The 23,096-nt window shown below is 39.6% G+C and overlaps 1 protein-coding gene across 20 annotated transcripts in view; it reads left to right on the forward strand.

The window, feature by feature from the left end:
- magi2a (membrane associated guanylate kinase, WW and PDZ domain containing 2a) overlaps window positions 1-23,096 on the forward strand; it is a 556,955-nt gene that overhangs the window by 380,377 nt on the left and 153,482 nt on the right. For 12 of the 20 annotated variants that reach the window (XM_073066607.1, XM_073066606.1, XM_073066590.1 and 9 more), the window contains exons 5-8: window positions 18,215-18,316; window positions 19,735-19,945; window positions 20,179-20,258; window positions 20,545-20,583. In XM_073066607.1, coding sequence (XP_072922708.1) covers window positions 18,215-18,316; window positions 19,735-19,945; window positions 20,179-20,258; window positions 20,545-20,583 — 432 coding nt within the window. The remainder of the gene's footprint in view (window positions 1-18,214; window positions 18,317-19,734; window positions 19,946-20,178; window positions 20,259-20,544; window positions 20,584-23,096) is intronic. The other 8 variants (XM_073066595.1, XM_073066596.1, XM_073066597.1 and 5 more) reach the window with 3 other exon arrangements.

Raw genomic sequence — 23,096 nt, forward strand, 5'->3', positions numbered from 1 at the left:
GGCGGCTTTCAACTCACAACATGGATAAGCAATAGACTATCCTATCTGTGATACAAGAAGAGCAAAGAGAGAAAGACATGAAGTATTTGAATCAAGATATTCCTGTGGTGGAGGGAGTACTGGGTGTGCAATGGTGCATTCAGTCTGATACTTTCAAGTTTAATATCATGGTCAAAGATTATCCTTTAGTAATCTTGAGACTGCGTGCTATTAATCTGCTAAGAAGATCCTACAAGATCTGTGTAAGAAAGGACTTGGCCAGGATGACACTATACCTACATCGGTTGCTTATGAGTGGACAAGCTGGCTGGAAGAACTCTGCCAATTGGGAGACTTAGATGTTGTTAGATGTTGGGAAACCCTGGATTTTATAGAAGTTATTGTTGCACAGTTACACCACTTTACAGAGGCAAGCAAAGATGGCTATAGAACAGTGACCTACCTATTGTTGCACAACTTGTACCCTGAGGTGCACAGTGCTTCTATCATGGGAAAATCCAGGGTAACTCCATTGAAGTACTTTTCATCCCTTGTATGGAGCTAACACTGCTACAATAGCAAGCTGTATGGACACATTGTGGAGGAAGGAGTTGCACATGCAGCTTCAGGGCTAAAGTGTTCTGGAGTAATAGTGTCTTGTCTAAGTGTGCTCTTTGTCAATGGTTGCATGCAGCTTCAGGATGCCAGCACATGGGAGATCTACCCTGGACAGCATCTCTCCAGGTGAACCTCCATTTACACATGTGGGAGTGGACTACATAGTGAAGATGTATCGGTTCATTTTACCTGTCTAGCTATACAAACGATTCACATTGAAGAGGCACCTTCTTAAGACGCAGATTCCTTTGTTAATGCACTTCAATGCTTTATAGCAACACGAGGACAGGTTTGTGTACTGCAGGCTGATAACCATATAACCATATAACAATTACAGCATGGAACCAAGACCAAGGAGATGGTGGTGGACTTTAGGAGATCTAGGCCTCATATGGAGCCAGTGATCATTAATGGAGAATGTGTGGAGCAGGTTAAGACCTACAAGTATCTGGGAGTACAGTTAGACGAGAAGCTAGACTGGACTGCCAACACAGATGCCTTGTGCAGGAAGGCACAGAGTCGACTGTACTTCCTAAGAAGGTTGGCGTCATTCAATGTCTGTAGTGAGATGCTGAAGATGTTCTATAGGTCAGTTGTGGAGAGCGCCCTCTTCTTTGTGGTGGCGTGTTGGGGAGGAAGCATTAAGAAGAGGGACGCCTCACGCCTTAATAAGCTGGTAAGGAAGGCGGGCTCTGTCGTGGGCAAAGTACTGGAGAGTTTAACATCGGTAGCTGAGCGAAGGGCGCTGAGTAGGCTACGGTCAATTATGGATAACTCTGAACATCCTCTACATAGCACCATCCAGAGACAGAGAAGCAGTTTCAGCGACAGGTTACTATCGATGCAATGCTCCTCAGACAGGATGAAGAGGTCAATACTCCCCAATGCCATTAGGCTTTACAATTCTACCGCCAGGACTTAAGAACTTTTTAAAAGCTATTATTAATGCTTTTTGAGATAGTGATTTAGATGCATATCATATTTTTTTACTGAGTTAAGTATTGTATGTAATTAGTTTTGCTACAACAAGTGTATGGGACATTGGAAAAAAGTTGAATTTCCCCATGGGGATGAATAAAGTATCTATCTATCTATCTATCTATCTATCTATCTCGGCCCTTCTAGTCTGTGCTGAACACTTACTCTCATCTAGTCCCACTGGCCCACACTCAGCCCATAACCCTCCATTCCTTTCCTGTCCATATACATAGAAACATAGAAAATAGGTGCAGGAGTAGGCCATTCAGCCCTTCGAGCCTGCACCGCCATTCAGTATGATCATGGCTGATCATCCAACTCAGAACCCTGTACCTGCTTTCTCTCCATACCCCCTGATCCCTTTAGCCACAAGGGCCATATCTAACTTCCTCTTAAATATAGCCAGTGAACCGGCCTCAACTGTTTCCTGTAGCAGAGAATTTCACAGATTCACCACTCTCTGTGTGAAGAAGTTTTTCCTCATCTCGGTCCTAAAAGCCTTCCCCTTTATCCTTAATCATCTCGGTCCTAAAAGGCTTCCCCTTTATCCTTAATCATCCTTAAATATCCTTAATATACCTATCCAATTTTACTTTAAATGACAGTACTGAACCTGCCTCTACCACTTCTACTAGAAGCTCGTTCCACACAGCTACCACTCTCTGAGTAAAGAAATTCCCCCTCGTGTTACCCTTAAACTTTTGCCCACAACTCTCAACTCATGTCCTCTTGTTTGAATCTCCCCCACTCTCAATGGAAAAAGCCTATCCACATCAACTCTGTCTAGCCCCCTCATAATTTTAAATACCTCTATCAAGTCCCCCTCAACCTTCTACACTCCAAAGAATAAAGACTTAACTTGTTCAACCTTTCCCTGTAACTTAGGTGCTGAAACCCAGGTAACATTCTAGTAAATCTTCTCTGTGCTCTCTATTTTGTTGACGTCTTTCCTATAATTCAGTGACCAGAACTGTACATAATACTCCAAATTCGGCCTTACCAATGCCTTGTACAATTTTAACATTACATCCCAACTCCTATACTCAATGCTCTGATTTATAAAGTCCAGCATACCAAAAGCTTTCTTCACCACCCTATCCACTTGAGATTCCACCTTCAGGGAACTGTGCACCATTATTCCTAGATCACTCTGTTCTACTGCATTCTTCAATGCCCTACCATTTACCATGTATGTCCTATTTGGATTATTCCTACCAAAATGTAGCACCTCACACTTATCAGCATTAAACTCCATCTGCCCACTCTTCTAACTGGCCTAAATCTCTCTGCAAGCTTTGAAAGCCTACTTCATTATCCACAACGCCACCTACCTTAGTATCATCTGCATACTTACTAATCCAATTTACCACCCCATCATCCAGATCATTAATGTATATGACAAACAACATTGGACCCAGTACAGATCCCTGAGGCACACCACTAGTCACCGGCCTCCAACCTGACAAACAGTTATCCACCACTACTCTCTGGCATCTCCCATCCAGCCACTGTTGAATCCATTTTACTACTTCAATATTAATACCTAACGATTGAACCTTCCTAACTAACCTTCCGTGCGGAACCTTGTCAAAGCTAAGTCCATATAGACTACATCCACTGCTTTACCCTTGTCAACTTTCCTCGTAACCTCTTCAAAAAATTCAATAAGGTTTGTCAAAAATGACTTTCCACGCACAAATCCATGCTGACTGTTCCTAATCAGACCCTGTCTATCCAGATAATTATATATACCATCTCTAAGAATACTTTCCATTAATTTACCCACCACTGACGTCAAACTGACAGTCCTATAATTGCTAGGTTTACTCTTAGAACCCTTTTTAAACAATGGAACCACATGAGCAATATGCCAATCCTCCAGCACCATCCACGTTTCTAATGACATTTGAAATATTTCTGTCAGAGCCCCTGCTAGTTCTACACTAACTTCCCTCAAGGTCCTAGGGAATATCCTGTCAGGACCCGGAGATTTATCCAATTTTATATTCCTAAAAGCACCAGTACTTCCTCCTCTTTAATCATCATAGTTTCCATAACTTCCCTACTTGTTTCCTTTACCTTACACAATTCAATATCCTTCTCCTTAGTGAAGGATAATGCGACAAACTTTGTTGGAGCTCAGCATGAGTTGCAAGAACCCATTGAGAAGTGGAATCATTCACGATCAGTGATGCCCTTCTTCAAAAAGGAATTAAGTGGATTTTTACCCCCCCCCCACCCCCCCAGCACTGTAACAAGCTAGTCGACATCACGGAGGAACATGGGAGAGATTGATCAGGTCTGTGTGAAAGGTCCTTTAGTCCACCATGAAGGTACAGAATCTTGATGAAGATTGCTTCCATACAGTCTTTCGTGAAGTAGAGGCTATTATCAATGGTCATCCAATTACTGAAGTATCCTCTTGATCTCAATGATTTGGAAGTACCTACACCCAACCTTCTGTTGCTTCTGAACACCTCACCATCCAGAAGAGTTCCAAAAGGAAGACCTTTATGCCAGTTGTAGATGGAAGTAAGTCCAATACATTTCAAACTTGTTCTGGAAATGGTGGGTCAAGGAGTATTTGCCATAGCTGCAGGAACATCAGAGTAGTCAGGAATAAAATACAGTTTCCTCCCAGGAGACATTGTGCTTACAGTTGACAACACAGCACCTCAAAATTCATGGGTCATGAAAAGAGTCATTCAAGTCTTTCCAGACGGAAGAGGATTTGTGAAGCAGGTGGGCATAAAGACCAAGACCAGCTGTCTGATCAGGCCTATAACCAAGATCTGTCTTCTACAGGAGGCCAAGATTTGAGGAGCTACAGCTCTAAAAGCTTCATGACCTCGACTTGACTTACTGACTTGACAGCGAGTGGTGGTAAAGATCACTCTGTACTGGGCTAAGTGCTAGTGACTTCTAGCCTAGATGACTGTTGCATGACTTGAATGGAAGAAGAAAGATGAACAAGAACATTTGCATGAATGTTAAGATATTTATTCTTGAAGATTTCATGTCTCCGATTTTAGTGTGTAATAATTGGGGCTGGGATTTAGGAGCCATGGATCTACTTGTTGTGCTACATGTGGGTTGGGGAGAGGTAAAACCAAATGAGTATACGTAGTTACATATTTACCTTTTGTCTTTAGGTTCTGTTTAGTCTAATTGGAGCCGGGGGTGATTTTTTTTGTTAACCACTAGTTATGTTAACTTCTCTGTTATGCTGAGATCACTTAAATATACTATTTGATTGCGAATTAAATTGTTAATGTCATCATTAGACCACTTATTTTACTACATCACTCATTTGGTTTTGTTAGGTTTTTTATTGCTACAAGATTGTTCCACTTTGCTGTTTTCTCAATAAAGGATCAAACATACTATTTTGGAAATACATCATACAGTGTCAAACCCTTGGCAGAAAGGTGTATCCAGAATCTAAAGAGTGCACCGTGAGCAATGTCAGGTGAACACACTACACTGACACTGAATCAGAAGCTCATCAGTTTTCTCCTTCCATATCACAATGCAACACCTTCCGCAACTAATAGCTCATCCCTTGCATTCAAGCTTGTTTTTCCACAAAAGCAACTCTCAGAGAGGGTATGCAGGACAAACAGTTGAGACAACTTGAAGGTTTCTCAAAGAAGGAGGCTCAATATTTCACTCCCAGACAAGCAGTCCTGGCAAGGGATTATCGAGATGATCCAAAGTGGATAATCGAAAACATTACGGGCAGAACTGGACCACTCTCCTGCACAATGGAGATTGTGTCTGATGTCATCTGCAGTTGACACATTGATCAATTCAGAGCGGAGTCAATTGTTAAGAGAAGAAAGGTAGCTACCACTGTCATTACCACTTACTGCGGTCCAAAAGTCAACTCCTACAACTACCATAAACTTGAGGTTGTTTCACGGCCTAAAGTCTCAACTGCCAAGCAGAGAGATCCCTCTTGTCCAGAAAGATGTTATCCCACAAGAGTGAGAAAGTTTCCACAGCGATTAAATCTTTATGCCTGAATGGGACAATTTAAATTTTACTATGCTGGGGATGCCTATATGGTATTTGTATTATATACTATATTGTGTATATAATTGGGATGTATTCTATATTGAGTTGGAGTTTTTTAGCTACTCAGGTAGTAGTGTTGTGTATTTAGTATTTCAGTAATATTTGAGTAATCTTGCGTGCGCACGCGCGCGTGTTTGTATATATATATATAGCATTTATGTTTGTTTAATTCATTACAGGTTATATGTATAAATACATGGAATGCATATGTCATCATGCTACCACATGATATGTGTATGCCTTGCTTAAAGTAAACGTGAAGTTAGACTCACATTCCCAGCTTTTATGTTTTTCCTTTGAATTAGTTTAATGTTTTGAAGCTGCAAAACATAACATTCCTTGTTCTGGACTTTCCATTGAAGTTTGCCTCGATATCTATTCATTAATTCTTTACAAAATGTCTCAATAATGTTACCCCTTATTCTTTTAAACTCCTGTGAATGTATCCCAAGCGCCACAAGCTCCCCATTCAGGAATTAACCATGTGAATCTTTGCTGCACTCATTTCCAAGGTGATTCCTGGGGATTAGAGACCTAAACCCACATTGCATTTTGAATGTTGTCTTTCCAGAGATCTGCATAATCCAGAGGACATGCTAATCTCTACTCTGATCTCCAATCAGTAGTGACCACTTAGGCTTTTGTTCTTTTGCATACTTGCAGCTTCACCTTTTGCATCTCCTCAACTACCACACTCAGATCACTTGTTTAAATGTTTCCTAGTTTCTCACCATATAATTTTTTTTCAGTTTTTCCTACAGTATTCTTACCTTTCATACCCTTGTACTCTTATTCCATCTGGCTCTATCCCTTTATAGGTTATTCCCTTCTCAACTCTGTTTTCCTGCCTGCTTTCATATCTTCACTTAACTGATAAAAACCCTAAACAAATTTCCATGATGACAACCTAAAAAGTATCTTTTAACTTCGTTTTTTTTGTTTTATGTTCTTTATACAATGCTTTATCTAGACTGACAGCTCTGTGGACATTATACGCAATAATCTTATAAAATTCTCTTTGACATCAGAAAAACACTAAATCCACCTGTGCCCTTTACACCTTCATAAAAGATGTAAAATTTGCCAACTAGTTTTCTCTTCATAAAACTATGCCTATCCTTTCTAATCATGTGTGTGTTGTTTGAATTTCCAGCATCTGCAGATTTCCTTGTGTTTGCCCTTTCTAATCATTCTATTTTTAAGTGCTTTGCTAATGATGTGCTAAACATTTTTGACAACGGATGTCAAAGCAGCATGGTAACATAGTAGTTAGTGCATTGCTTTACAGCACAGTGACCTGGGTTTAATTCCCGCCACTGTCTGTATCAAGTTTGTACATTCTCCCACATGACCACATGAGTCTCTTCTGGGTCCTCCAGTTTCCTCCCACATTCCAAAGATGTGTGGATTAGTAGGTTAATTGGCCACATGGGTGTAATTGGGTATTGCAAGGCTCCTTGGCCTGGAAGCACTGTTACCCTGCTGTATCTCTAAATAAAGTAAGTAAAGACTGCTGTTCCTGTATTTTGTCTGGATATTCTTTCTTAAATAGTAATGTTATGAATACTATCTACTGTAACTGTTCTAAAATATTAGAGATTTTTAGAAGTACATTACAAGGTAGCCACTACTTTTAAAAGCTATAGATGCAGAGTATCAGGTTCAAAGGATTTGTCAGGATTTAGTCCCTTGATTTCTCTAAAATTGCTTCTTTGTTGATGTAAAGACTATTGGTTTCCCTGTCCCCCTCTATTTTTCATAATTTTTTCTAAGAATATTAGCCACAATTGCTATAATTTAATTTTGTACATGAATAAAATACATGCTCAAATTTATTCTTTATAACTATTTGATTTTTTTCCAGTTACTCTGACATCAGTATTATAGTTGTGGATCAAATACAGCAAATTCCTTTACATGAAACTGCATAATCTTCTCTCCCATAAGTTGGATATTAAAATTTTAAAATCTTTCTCTGCTTGCACTGTAATTATTACCATTAGTTTCCTTTTTCCAGTGTCTAGTTTTATAGCTTTAAATGGTATTAATTCATCTGTAATCAAAGCTTTGATTGGGAATAAGTTACTATTTTGATGATGAATGTCATACCAGTATTTCTGACATGCTTGTGTAAAATTCAGTTAAATGTTATGTTCAGAAGTAAATTATCGTTTATCCACACAGTGTAATGTATGGTGAGACACGCAGACAAAGCTTTTAAAAACAGTAATTTAGATTAAATGAATGCATTTTCACTTTGGTAGCTATAGTTCTAGAAATACTTAAAGGTTTCATTTAATTTCTGAGAAATGTATACAATATACATCCTGAAATTCTTTTTCTTTGCAACCATCAATGAAAACAGAGGAGTACCCCAAAAGAATGAATGACACTTAAATGTTAGAACCCCAAAGTCCTGCCCCCAGCTCCCCACTCAACTCATATCTTCATATACTGTACATATTGTAGCCTTAGAAGCAGGCCATTGATAACAAAAGTTTTACTGTGATAAATATGACAAGCTGGAATTATTACTATTTCATATACCAAAACTAAATAGGTCCTGTTTTTGAAATAATCCTGTAGCAGTTACTGTATGAGTATGTATTGACTCTCGTTAAAGTGTTTGCATTTTAAGCAGAAGTGAGAATGTATTTCACTGGAGAGGTTGTTCGATGCTTCCTGTTCCTAAAATAAAACATTCAGTGGGTGCATTTCAAATTTACGAATTGAGAGAATTTCATTGTAAAGTTTGCTAGATAGCATTAGTGTTAGAAACACATTAATAATATAAAATTGTACAATTGTTTTTAAGGAAGTAAATAAAGTGACTTTCCTTTAACAAACACGAAGAAATCTGCAGATGCTGGAAATTCAAACAACACACACAAAATGCTGGTGGAACACAGCAGGCCAGGCAGCATCTATAGGAAGAAGCACTGTCGACGTTTCGGGCTGAGACCCTTCGTCAGGACTAGCTGAAAGGAAAGATAGTAAGAGATTTGAAAGTAGTGGAGGGAAGGGGAAACGCAAAATGATAGAAGACCGGAGGGGGTGGGATGAAGCTAAGAGCTGGAAAGGTGATTGACGAAAGTGATACAGAACTGGAGAAGGGAAAGGATCATGGGACGAGAGGCCTCGAGAGAAAGAAGGGGGGGGGAGCACCAGAGGAAGATGGAGAACAGGCAGAGTGATGGGCAGAGAGAGAGAAAAAAAACCAAACAAACAACTAAATATGTCAGGGATGGGGTAAGAAGGGGAGGAGGGGCATTAACAGGAGTTAGATAAGTCAATGTTCATGCCATCAGGTTGGAGGCTACCCAGATGGTATAGAAGGTGTTGTTCCTCCAACCTGAGTGTGGATTCATCTTGACAGTAGAGGAGGCCATGGATAGACATATCAGAATGGGAATGGGACGTGGAATTAAAATGTGTGGCCACTGGGAGATCCTGCTTTCTCTGGCGAACCAAGCATAGGTGTACAGCGAAATGGTCTCCCGGTCTGCGTCGGGTCTCACCAATATATAAAAGGCCACACCGGGAGCACCGGACGCAGTATACCACACCAGCCGACTCACAGGTGAAGTGTCACCTCACCTGGAAGGACTGTCTGGGGCCCTGAATGGTGGTGAGGGAGGAAGTGTAAGGAAAGGTGTAGCACTTGTTCCACTTACAAGGTACTCCCGGTGTGGCCTGACGAAGGGTCTCGGCCCGAAACGTCACAGTGCTTCTCCCTATAGATGCTGCCTAAGCCTGCTGTGTTCCACCAGCATTTTGTGTGTGTTGTTCCTTTAACAAATATTTGTTTAAAATTGTATCCTAACATGATGTATGTCCTTAACGTAAGCACCAGAGAAACTAATCATGTTGAAGCATCAGTGAGGAGTATCAGACATTTGAATATCATTTTCTAAATTTAAGTAAATGGAAAAAAGGAAACAACATGTGAAATTGCTAGATGTAATATATTAGATTCAGAATCAGATTTATTTGTCACGTATACATTGAAACATACAGTGAAGTGCATGTATGTGGTAACAACCAACACACACACACCCACCCAAGAATGTACTGGGAGCAGCTTGCAAGTGTTGCCACACATTGCAGTGCCAACATACCATGCCCACAATGCTCAGCAGATCGACATAGAACATAGCCAAAAACAACAGATCACAAGCAACAAAAGGACAACAGCGAACAAGCCCCTTTCCTTCCTCACCCCAGCCACTCACACTGACAGTCCTTCAGGCCTCCAGACTCCAGGCTCTAGCCATTGGGGTTCAATTTTTAGACTTTCGACCGACCTTTGCGTTGCGGTATCAGCTACTGTACTAGACAATGACAGAACCCTGAAATCCAGACTTGAACTTCAGGTTCCAATGAACAGCTTCTTGCATCCCGCTTACACGGATAACTGACAGCCCTACATCCATGCATGTCCTTCATCACTTGTCCATATCAGATAGCAGTCTGTACTCTCTTTTATCACCAGTCCATGTTGTTAACCTTCAAGCCTGGAAAGGAGTTCTGGACTCCAGATGTCATTCGTCCCATGTCTTCATTGCTGGCCTTCAAACACAGAGCAAAGGCCTAGACTTTGGATGTCCTTTGTTACCTGTCCACGTTGCTGGCCTTTGAGCATGGACCTAGACTTTGGCCTGACCTCTAACACCCTGTCTCTTAATTTTTATCTGACTTCGAACTCCACACATTCCTGTCCTTCAACACAAATCTGACCCCTAACTCTTACCTTTGTCCCACAAACCATCCGTACGAACTTAGAAGAAACAACTAAGTTGGAACCATGACCTTAATGAGTTCGCAGCTCAGTGCTATCTTGACCAGATGGAAAAATAGAAGAAATAATAAATTGGAATTGTTAGAGGGAATAAATTAAATAGAACTTATTCAGAATAATTTGCAAATTTATGGATATTTTATGTATCGCTGCCTCAAAGCAGCAAATGTCAGAGATAGTAAACCTGATTATGATTCTGTTTGTGGTACACTCACATATATTTCCAGATCTGAAGGAATGAGAAGATAATTCAATGTGTGGATTTCATGATAATGCTGTTTTGTTGACACCTTGAGATAGAGGTAAAAACAACATATAAACATTGCATTAATTTGCAACTTAACATGTTAATGAACTCTTCAAGGCACAACCTCTCTTTATTGTAGAAAAGCATGAATAAATATCATCAGAGAACTTTCCATCTGCTTCATTTCTACATGAAATGATCCATATTAGAACAACTTGGTTGCCTGGAATATGTGTTAACATTTCCCTTGCACATCACCCCAGAGACCAGTCATGTCTTTTCGATTTAAAGGATGTAAAGCTTCCTTTCACTGACAGCAGTAAATGATCAAGTAAAAGATGTTTTGGCAGATGCTGTCTAATTCTCAAGTGACATGAAATGAGTTTATTGTTTTGTTTGGTGGCAGTATTACCATTCCATAAAAAACCTGCTTACTGTTTTAATGACCAGTATGTGAAATGCAGAACCAAACATGAAATGTTAGTTTGCAGTATACAGTAAAGATATGAACTGAAATGAGTTGCTTTCACTTTGGAGTTCTGCCATTCCCTGATTAGGACATTGAATTGTAAGAAGTGGCATGCTATTGCAGCTCCTGAAATGATACTTGAAGGTATTTTGTGTTAATTTAGCTTGAGCATGTTATTTTAATTTAATTTGAAGGAAGGAGAAGCCTCAGTAACAGTGGATGCAATGAATTAAAACAATGCAATCCTGTGCTTCTTGGCTGGCTGCAACTTGAACTTATCTTCCTTCCAACATTCAGGTGAAAGAACTATTGGAAAATTCTGTAAGAACACAATCCATCTGTCTGATTGGAGCTACACTTATTAGATCTAACTATTTTGAGCAATGCCTTTAGTGGAAAATGCTAAAATATAAGTTTGAAGAAAAATAACATATAACCTCTGTGTGAAGTATTTTTTTGCATTTTTCTTAAATTCACTTTGTTCACATCTATTACTTGTTTATTGTTTTGTTTCAGTAAGTAGTGCCTGTCCTCACTCATCTCCATCAAAAACATAACTTTTGTGCCAGTTTGTGTGAATATTTATCAATACTGATATTCTTCTATGTCAGGGGTGTCAAACTCATTTTAGGTCATGGGCCGGATTGAGCAAAATGCAGCTTCATGCGGGCCGGATCAGTCGGACACGTGCGAATGCAGCTTTCGTTGCCTCCGTTTTTTCAGCCTGCTCTCATGTGTCTCAGTCTCTGCTATAACTACAAAGTGTTTCACTTTACAAATTCCATTTCTTATGAAGAAGACTGCCGAATAAACACTAAAAACCCTGAAAACCTGGTACCTGAATAAACTCAGCATTAGCCATATCATACGCCATAGGTGCTTCGATTACTGGGACCAGCTTTAATAGTAATTAGATATTATCTCGCGGGCCAAAGATAATTCCACCGCGGGCCTTGAGTTTGACATATATGTTCTATGTGGTGGTGTGCTGGGACAGTAGCATCAAAATGGGTGACACCATCAGGCTCAATAATCTGATTAGAAAGGCTGACTCTGTTATAGGAGTCAAACTGGACATACTGGAGGTTGTGATAGAACAAAGGACCCTCCAGAAAATCCTGGTAATTCTGGACAATGTTTCTCATCTTGTCACCTTGACAAAACAGAGAAACACTGTCAGTATTAGACTAAGACAACTGCGTTGCTCCAAAGAGCGCTATATGAGGTTAATTTCATTAAGTAGAATTCACCCAGCCTGTTAAGGGTTGTATTTGCCACCTATGTTGCAATGTACATTATAACGTTTTGCGGGCAGGGTTTTTTTTAATGTATATACAACATCACCACTTATTTGCCAGTTGAATTAGATGTGCATTAGAAGTAATTACACTCGTGTCAATTTTTGTCAACACTACTACATTGGTGACCCCGATGATTCTGGAGTGATTTTGCCCATTTTACAATCACGACTGCAAATGCTGCTGCTCTCAAGCTCCCTGAATTCTGGCAGGAATATGCCACTATTTGGTTCGCTCAGGCAGAGGTTGTTTGCAGTGTGGGGAATCTCGCAAAATGACTTTGTTGCAGTGTTATACAGGTCTATGATGAACAATGTGATGAGTGTCCTACAGCACCCTCTGGAAGCTGGCAGGTATGAAACTCTTTAGTAACTCCTTCTAGAGACTTTCGAACTTTCCAAAGCTGAGCGTGCCTATCGGCTCCTCTCACTGCCTGGCATAGGTGACTCCAAGCCATCGGAGTTGATGAAACACATGTTGTCCTTCCTTGGTGGAGATCAGCTGTGTTTCATCTTCAGAGAGATTTTCCTGCAGCAACTACCAGGCGAGGTACACTCGGCTCTGGCTGGCTCTCCCCTCAAAGACCTCTGGCTCTAGTGGTGGAGACTGACAAGGTTTTTTCTGTTACCAATAGGACATGTACAACCCTGCGGCTAGACAACTTCACTGCCTCACCGCCATCTGAACATGTGACAATTGCTGCAGCTCAACCGTGGTCTTCTACCACGCGAGGTTTGGGCTGAGAGCTAAGAAGTGCCGCCCACCCTGCAGATTCAAGGAAACAGAACAGCCCTTTAGTTGCTATGGGCATTGGCAGGTCAGACAGTTTGTTGTTCGTTACAGACTTTGTTTGCAGGCGCCATTTCCTCTGTACCATGGGCGCTCAGGTGAGAGTCCTGTCCGCTTTTAAATTGGACATACGTACTGGGCGATATGGACCATCTCTCGAGGCTGCGAATGGCAGCGCCATCTGGACTTTTGGTAGCATGGGATGATGTTGTGCTTTGGCGGGCAGAAACTCCATTGGAATTTGGTGTTGTCAGTGTCTACACCCCTGCTGGGAGCCGACGTCCTCTGCACCAGCAGCCTTTCTGATGTACAGAACCGCCGCCTCGTCAATGCTGAGACTTACTATTCCCTCTCCGGCACTTCAAAATTGTCCAGTGTCCTTTCCACCTCCGACGACTTCCTCCACCTCCTCGCTGAGTTCCCAGACCTGATCAAGCCCACCTTCTCCTCCTCCACTGCTAAACACAGGGTGGAACACCACATCCTCAACCATCGGCCCACCCATTCAAGCCCGTGCCAAGTGCCTCGATCCAGAGAAGCTAGCCATCACCAAGGCTAAGTTTGATGCTATGGAGCACCTGGGCATTATCCGGCAGTCCATGTGGCAATTGCCACCACCTCAATAACGCTATGACCGCTGACTGATACCTGATCCCACACATCTAGGATTTCTCTGCCTGCCTGGCAGGGGAAATTATTTTCTCGAAGATGGATCTCTTTCACAGTTATCACCAGGTCCCTGTTCACCGAACTGACATTCCTTAAGTCACTGTTATTACACCATTTGGTTTGTTTGAGTTCCTTTGAATACCATTCGGGCAGAACAACATGGCCCAGACCTTTCAGCACCTCATGGAAAGTATTCTCAAGGATTTGCCATTCCTGTTTGTTACCTAGATGACATTTTGGTAGCCAGCTCTTCTAGGGATGAATATCTGTTACACTTAAGAACCCTTTTCAAACACCTTAGTCAGCACGGTCTTATTGTCAACCCAGCAAAGTGCCAGTTTGGACTGTCCATGGTCGAATTCTTTGGACACTGCGTTAATGCAGCAGTGGCAGTTCCCTGTTGGCTAAAGTTGAGACAGTTAAGTCCTTCGCTTGGCTAGTCACCATTAAGTCCTTTTATTTCAGACTTCACCATGGACATCCAGCATGTCATGGAGAAGCGTAACCTTGTGGCCTTTTCCAGTCCTTCACTGGTGCTGTCCATTTGGACGTGACCAGGTTTCAGACCCAAGTGCACAGGCGCTGCATTCGACAGACACAGGGTTGAGATTGGTGGATGTTGCTTTTGGTGACTGTGGTGTTTCACTACTATGTGATATGTCAACAGGGCGACCCAGGCCGGTTGAGGCAGTGAGCTGGTGGCAGTGCATTTTCAATGTGGTCCCCAGACTTTCTCACCTGGGCCAGAGGGCATCACAGGAGCTACTGACAGAAAATTTTCTGTAACACGGGCTTAAGAAGGATGTCAAAGACTGGGCTGGTGCTTGTTTGGCGTATCAATGCGTGAAGGTGCATCAACACACCAAGACTCCTTTGGCTCCTTTCACGGTCCCTGAGCGGTGTTTTGACCACATGAATGTGGATTTGGATGGCCCATTGTCCCCGTCCTGCGGGTTTGCTCACTTCCTCAGCATCGTTGATAGGACCACACGTTGGCCGGAGGCAGTGCCACTCTTTTCCATTTCAACTGCGAAGGTGGCATGAGCATTTGTTGGCTCGTGGATCGCTCTGTTCAGCAATCCGTTGGTCAACCTGTAGCTGGGGAAGTGATGACACCCTCCCGTTAAACTGTTATTAACCCCTGTTTACCACACCCTGCTGTCGCGGAAACCCTATACAATGCTGTGCAATACTACTGTCACTTCTAATCTGGGCAGAGTGAATGTGCACCCATTACTGTACAATATTACAGTAATTCATACACTATCAGTGTGAACTTGGAAACCTTGTAAGTCATGTAATTTTTGATTTGTAAATCTTGTTCATCTTATTTTTAAAGTAACTTTTTAAAAAGTTATTTCTTCTCTTCTAATATTTGTATATCTGTGTACTGTGACACTGTAATTTCCTTGAGATCAATAAAGTATCTTTCTATCTATCTAGTCATCACTTTACACTTAAAAAAACTTTAATCCCAGTAATGCATTTAAAAATATCTAAACTAATTCTTATAAAAATGCAATACACTAATCATCAATTTTAGTTGTGTTAATAATTTTTAAGAAAGATTGAAATATTCATGTATGTCTCTTATTTTAACTGTCACCATCTGCTTCATCCCCTTATAAATTTCTGTGAAGTGTCATGAGCTTAAAGAAAACAAATATATAATGGGTTAAATCATGTTATCTGAAGAAAATTACTGGTTGTTGACCATTAGCTCTTCCCTGCATGCCCATCCAAGTTAGATGCCTGTCCTCTCTGTTGCTGGACACACCTTTGAGCTCAACAGTGGAACAGCAGTTTGCTGAAGAGTGGCTTCTGAGCATTATGCTAGGAATGCTTGATATAGGGACATTGAGCACATTCATCTGAACAGAATTGCCAACTCTATGGAGAAACTTAAGTACTTTGCTTGCTTTACTCTGTTCTAAATGTTTTGTTTTATTATATTTGATTTAAAATTTGTTTCTTCTAATTATTCTAATCTATTTAATGTTATTTAAATGCTTTTGACTATCAGAGACACAAAACTATTAGTCTTTTATGATCTTTGGCAGCTGGCAAAGAAGGGCAGAGCCTAGAATTATTCAACTGAGGCCTACTCGTGATAGATTAGTCAAGTGCTTAAAGTCGTATAATTTAGCCTCTGCACCCCAGAAATAATGTACTGATGTGCAAGGACTGTGGGTGATAATCCAGTCCAAAAGAAATCTGCTGATGTGGAATAATGTAAGGTGCATGTAGAAGTCTCACTTGACTTTGAACCTTAGATATCAACTTCTTGTCATTCAAATGTGCTGGGTGAGACCTCTTTGTTTTCAACTGTAATGGATGCTGAAAATCTATTCCAGAAGCATCTCTCTGTGCCCTATTTTTGCCCTTTACCCCAGCCTGCTAAATTAACTCTGACAAGTGTTCATCAAGACATGTGGACCTTGGACAGCCCCCACTAATGTTGTACTATTGAAACAAAATATTTTATTTCTGGCTTCTTGGTATAATAGTGAGCTGTAGATCCAGGGTGAATGAGGAGCTGAAAGAACTCAGTATTAATTTTAAAACTGTAAGAGAAACAAATGGGACAAAAGCTGAAAAATCCCCAGGAACTAATCACATGAGTCATAATGATTTTTAAAATGTAGATAAGAAAATGGTGGATAACTGTTTGCCATCTTCCAAAATGTCAAAGATTCTAAAAGATTTTGAAATTCTCTATTTCATTGATTCTAATGCAACTCCTTTATTTGAAAAAAAGGGAAACAAAGAAAAGGGATCCAGGACTGGCCGAAGTCAATATGGATTTAAAAGAAAAGAAAGTAAATCGTATGTGACAATACAGTTAGATAGTTATTTCCATTTCTAACCAACTGACAGAATAGATAAGGGGGCCAGTAGATGTCTTGTATTTGGACTTCCAGAAAGCATTCAGTAAAGTGCAAATGAAGTTTATTAACCAACAAATTAAATGCATTGGATCAGGATAATATACTGGCATAAATTGAAAATTAGTAAGACAGAAAAAGGAAACTATTATTGGGTGCCAACTATTCACAATCTATGTCAACGATTGGATGAGCAGGCCGAATATAAGATATCTACATTTGCTGCTGATACAAAGCTGAGTGATTGTGGATCATTGAGAGGATGGAGAAGGTCTTCGAGGAAGCTAGTGACAGGATAAGAAAGGTGGAATAAGATGGAATAAAATGTGGAAATACATGAGATCATCTTAAATCCAAATCTTAAAGTTTAATATATTAAGTTAGAAAGAGTGAAAAGTTACCTCATTGAAACGTCCAATATTGTTAGAAGCCTTAACAAAGTGGATGCAGGGTTGATGTATCTTTTCCTTAGGGTGTCTGGAACTAAGGGTGACAGTTGCAAAATAAGGAATTAACCATTGAGGATTGAGATGAGATTTCTGCATTTAAAAACTAATGAATCTTTGGAATTCACAACCCTACTGGGCTATTTTGTTGAGTAACAGAGATAGGTACATTTTTTCAGTTATTAAGGAAATAAAGAAACATGGACAAAAGACAATAGATGCAGAAGTAGACCATTCGGCCCTTCGAGGCAGCAACGCCATTCTGAGATCATGGCTGATCATCTACTATCAATACCCGGTTCCTGCCTTGTCCCCATATCCCTTGATTCCCCTATCCATAAGATACCTATCTAGCTCCTTCTTGAAAGCATCCAGAGAATTGGCCTCCACTGTCTTCCGAGGCAGTGCATTCCAGACCCCCACAACTCTCTGGGAGAAGAAGGTTTTCCTTAACTCTGTCCTAAATGACCTATCCCTTATTCTCAAACCATGCCCTCTGGTACTGGACCCCCCAGCATCTGGAACATATTTCCTGCCTTTATCTTGTCCAATCCCTTAATAATCTTATATGTTGCAATCTGATCCCCTCTCAATCTCCTTAATTCCAGCATGTACGAGCCCTGATCTACTTGGGATTTGGGCCAAGAAGAGAGTGCAAGCACTAAATTCAGGCCATCACTTATTTTGACTTATTACTGGCTCATTCAAACGTGCTTGAAAGTAAATAAAATTGAGTATATTTATTTGAAACATTTTTGCCAGCATGTTCATAATGAAGATAGCCAAGTGCCTCAGGGTGAGTGTCACTGTGTTGTGGAAAAAGCCAGGTGTATTAGCAACTTGGAGTCCCTGCTGAATATATTTTAAAAATTCCATGTTGGAAATGATGAGATGTCAGTAATTTCAATTTTTTAAACTAAAGTGATAGTCATGTAACTTGACTTTAGCTTCTCTTCAACAGAATCAATATTGAATGATGTAACATTGAAATCTGGACAACTATCTACTACCGTAATTAAAATGCCCAGACCTTGTGGAAAACTTTTACCTTTCAATTTCAAAGGTAGAATTTCTTAATGTATCAAATTGTCACCAAATTTTCAAAGTGTCAGAGCTATACTTCCAAAATATGTGGGTAGCATTTCTATATATTCCCTAAGTAAATAAATCTCAAATCACCAGCTCCTGCTGTGCTTTCAGTTACATTTCTAAATTCTAATGTTTTCTCCTGAGAGAAAACTCACTGAATCTGCCTATGATTTAACATGTCAGTCCATGTCCTCAACAAGTTCAGTTCTGAATTTCTTTAATGACACTATTAGCAGTAAACAACACACTACACCACTAGATCATGCTGGGAGAGTTAGAGATGGTGATAAGGCAAGAGTAGTGTAAGAGGTTGTTTTTAGACTGAGCAAATCAGTGAGAGCTTAGTGGGCAGAGGAGAATTAGAACTTGACTCATATGAGTGTGGAGGTGATTTTGGATTGACAGAAGATTAGTGATTAAGGGACTAAGTTGCAGATAGAGATTGGTGGATGGAGGGGCGTTCGGAGCCTTGGCCAATCAGGGACTCATTTAGGGAAGGTCAGTGATTGGGGGTTTTAGGCTCTACACCAATCAGCAGGAAATTTGGCAGGTGTGAAGGGACAGTACTGTAGAATGAAGGACAACAGGTGAAAATGGTAAGTGTTGCATTTTAATCTGTCACAGTGCTCTCAAGATCTAGATGTCCTTGGAGTGCTAGTAATGACCACTTTTGGAGTAATGTAAGTTAATTTCTCCAATATTACTTGAGAAAGTGTGTTATATGAGAATTGGTGTTATTTTTTGTTTATTGATGTGGAAATCACTTAAGACACACTAACAACTCATGTAGAGAAATGTCTAGTTGATTTTCTAGAGTAACAAGATGGCCCAGATGATTGTTACTGCATTTTCCTGTATGGTATATAAGTTTTCCATTACATGGCATTCATACAAATATTGCTACACAATTGTAAGTTCTATCCAGTTGCCTGTTATGAAACATATTTCAAACATTAAGGATAAGGTAATGTAGGGTAAGTTTTAGTTTACTATGATGTTTATTATTTTAAGGCAGATAGATTTTAACTTGGTTTATTTCAAAGTACACTTGTACCAACTTGCCCCATATCAGATTTACTAGGTACATTTCCAGCTACACTTGACCTTTAAAATTGCATGTTTTATTTAAATTTTATGTGTCTTTTCATTGAATTCATTTAGTTTTAAAAATGTGGTGTTCTTCGTCATTACTATCATCTTATGTAGTGGAGTCTGGGTTTACTAAATGAAACACGTTGTTTTATTTGATTTTAAATTCAGATCAGTTAATAAGCTTTTATGTGCCAAATTTGAGGCTTTACCTAATTATATCTGACACAAAAACAAAATGATTACATTGTCTGAGCATGAGTTGTATATTCACTAAGGTTGATTATCTGTGTCCTCCAACAGAATCTAGTGAACATGAAGACAAAAGCACTGATGCCCCATGTGAAATTTTTTCACATCCTTGTGCTGCACCAGTCTATGGCCTTACAAAAGGAACAAAAGACGATTCAGTTTCAGAGAAGCAAACCAAACCAGAGGATGGGGACCATCTGGGTCCACTGCCTGAGAATTGGGAGATGGCATATACTGAAAAAGGCGAAGTCTACTTCATTGAGTAAGGGCATTTATTCAAACATATGTGATTTCTAGATGAACATTTTTAGATTGCTTCTCTTAAATGTTTTAAGGTTTTAGCGTAGTTTAAATGAATAGAATGCAGCCGAAATAAAGGTGCTTTTCACAACTTCTGCAGCTAATTAGATTGCGTTAGCAAATTGAGTGCCTTGATTATAACTTGAGCAAGAATTTCTTAAGAATAAGCTTAGAGCCATTTTATTTCTTTGTTAGCCATAACACCAAAACAACATCCTGGCTGGATCCTCGTTTAGCTAAAAAGGCAAAGCCTCCAGAAGAATGTAAAGATAATGGTGAGTAAATCCACATTCCTTTACTCTGCATGTCTGCATAACATTTTTTTAATTCAGTTGCTTTTGTTTTAGATTTGGTAGCTGAAGTGTGCATCTTGCTGCTGAATAATAGTTAATGAGAGCAGCTAACACTGGGACACAGGTGACCTTCAATGCTCGCTACATATTGTTTGTTCTTCAACAACCCAATGATATCAACTGCAGCAGTGTAGAAACTGAGGTTGTCTTTTTCTGTGCCTTGGAGAATTTTCTGTGTTAATTTTATATTTCTGATTTAAAATTGAAGGAGACAAGCTGCAATCTGGAAACACTGGACAGAAGCTAGGTACTGTAACTTTAAGTAATTTTCTCATTTTAATTTCAAGATATAGCTCTTTTCATATAGCCATTTTGTTTCATTTCTGTGAGAATTTTTGCCATCTCTTTTCTGCATTTCTTCTGGCACAATTTGTTTTGATTTCATGAAGCCATTCAGAAACCAGTTTTAGATTACTGTGAGGAAAATAATTTCCATGTTACATTAAACCATGGAACATTGCAGCTTCATTCTGTTTTATTTGAAAGGCACATTATCTAAAAAATATATATATACATCCTATAATCCAAGCTGATAGACTTTAAGGTTGAATACAAAAAAGGAAATCCTGAGTATCAATAATCTGTAAGAAAAATCAAATACTTGTAGTAAAAAGTTTTTTATGATTATTTTATCTGCGATCCCAGAGCATCAAATGAAGGCATAATGCAAGACATTTTTTAATATGTCTTTGCTTTTAAATTTCAAAATTAAGCCACCTCCACATGAAATTAAATTTCATATCAATAAATTTCAACATGTATAGTGTTTATGAACCGAAAATCTAAGATGGGCTCTGAAGATTGTGTAATTAAACTGCTGTGTACATGGAAGTACAGTGTTTACAGAGAATCTTAATTTACTTTTGCCGTCGAGAAACCTTAACCAATTACTTAAAAAATGTTTTTTTATATAACTGTATACCATCTCACAGATTCATTTTTAAACATTATATTTGGATATTTTTATGGAATTGAAATAGCACCTTAGGCAAACATATTTTTTTAAAAAATTGCAGTTTCAATATGTGTGTATCAGAACACAGCAACTGTCTGAAACCCAGCATCTTATCCTCTTCATCCGCCTGCTGCACTGAAACAAACGTTTCCCTAGCAACAGGATTGCCACAATGAGCAGGAGACCCAAAGTCATCAATTAAAATGGTCTCTGCAGTTACATCCATGGCAACAATGACAGAAACGGTGATTCATTTTTATTTCTTTATTAAGATGTCTCATCACCTAACTCCATTGTATGTCCATCTGGTTTTATTTTTCTTATGATTTGTTCTAAACCATTGTCATCTATTATTCTTTAGTTTGTACCCTACGCAAAGGAAAGAGTACATAACAGTAGCATTTGTGAGGGAGAGAGAGTTAATATCTCAGTTCAGTAATCTTTTATGAATTCTGATAAAGGGTCTTCAAATGGAAGTGACAACTCTGTTTATCTCTGGAAGTATGCTCCCTGACCTGCTGAGTATTTCTAGCACGTTTTGTTTCTATTTCAGGTTTCCAGCATTTGCAGTATCTTGTATTTGATTAAGCTGCTGGTTGCTTGTCTCTTGTACCCAAAAAAGTCCCCAGTGTGTATGTATCTTTCGCTTACCAAAAAAAATTTTTTGCTTCTGGAAAAATGATTCATGGCTGCATGAAATGTTTCTGAGTGGGGTTAATCTATCACAAATCAGGAGTAATCAGTGCACTAAAGACTAACTTTATACCAAATAGGACGTACAATAAAAATCCCGTGTCCACTACAAAATATATAGGTATCTGATAAATTAGATTGTTTTAATGATAAATAGTTATCTCCTTATTACTACAGAATCACTGTATTCATCTGCAGTCATACAGACCATGAAGATTATTGTTTCTGATTTTAAACACTGCAGAAAAGGGACATCAGTGACAGCCTCTTCATGCAAGCAGCAGTGCATAGTTGGAATGAACTGCCAGAATTAGTGGTTGAGATAAGCACATTAGCAATATTTAAAAGTCATCTTGATAAGTACATGGATAGCAGAGGTCAAGAGGGTTATGAGCTAAATGCATGCAGATGGAACTTGTTGATGAGCAACACAGTTAGTCTCTGACTCTAATGCCCAGTGTACTATTAGAGAAAGAGGTCCAGAGTTTTGACCCAGTGACAATGAAGATACAATGATATAATTCCAACTCAGGATAGTGTGTGGCTTGGAAGACATCTTCCTATTGGTGATATATCCACACTTCTTGTTCTCAATGGCTGAGTTTGTGGGTTTATAAAATACTTTCTAAGGAGCCTTGGGGAGTTACTGTAGTGCATAATATACAAAGTTCAAAGTAAAATTTATTATCAGAGTACGTACATGTCACCACGTACAACCCTGAGATTCTTTTTCTTGCGGGGATACTTAGCAAATCTATAGAACAGTAACTGTAAACCGGATCAATGAACAACAAACTGTGCTGATGCAAGTATTAAATAGCAGTAAATAATGAGAGCATGAAATAACAAGTGAGACCATCGGTTGAGGCTGTAACAGAAATAGAATGAGTGTAATTATCCCCTTTTGTTCAAGAGCCTGATGGTGGAGGGGTAGTACTTGAACCTGGTGATGCAAGTCCTGAGGTACTTGTACTTTCTACCTGATGGCAGCAGCAAGAAAGGAGCACGGCCTGGGTGATGAGGATCTTTGATGATGGATGCTGCTTTTCTACAGCAACGTTTCATGTAGATGTGGTTGGGAGGACATTACCTGTGATATACTGGCTTGAATC

Source organism: Hemitrygon akajei, chromosome 14 (assembly GCF_048418815.1).
Source record: "Hemitrygon akajei chromosome 14, sHemAka1.3, whole genome shotgun sequence".
Classification (NCBI taxonomy): Eukaryota; Metazoa; Chordata; class Chondrichthyes; order Myliobatiformes; family Dasyatidae; genus Hemitrygon; species Hemitrygon akajei.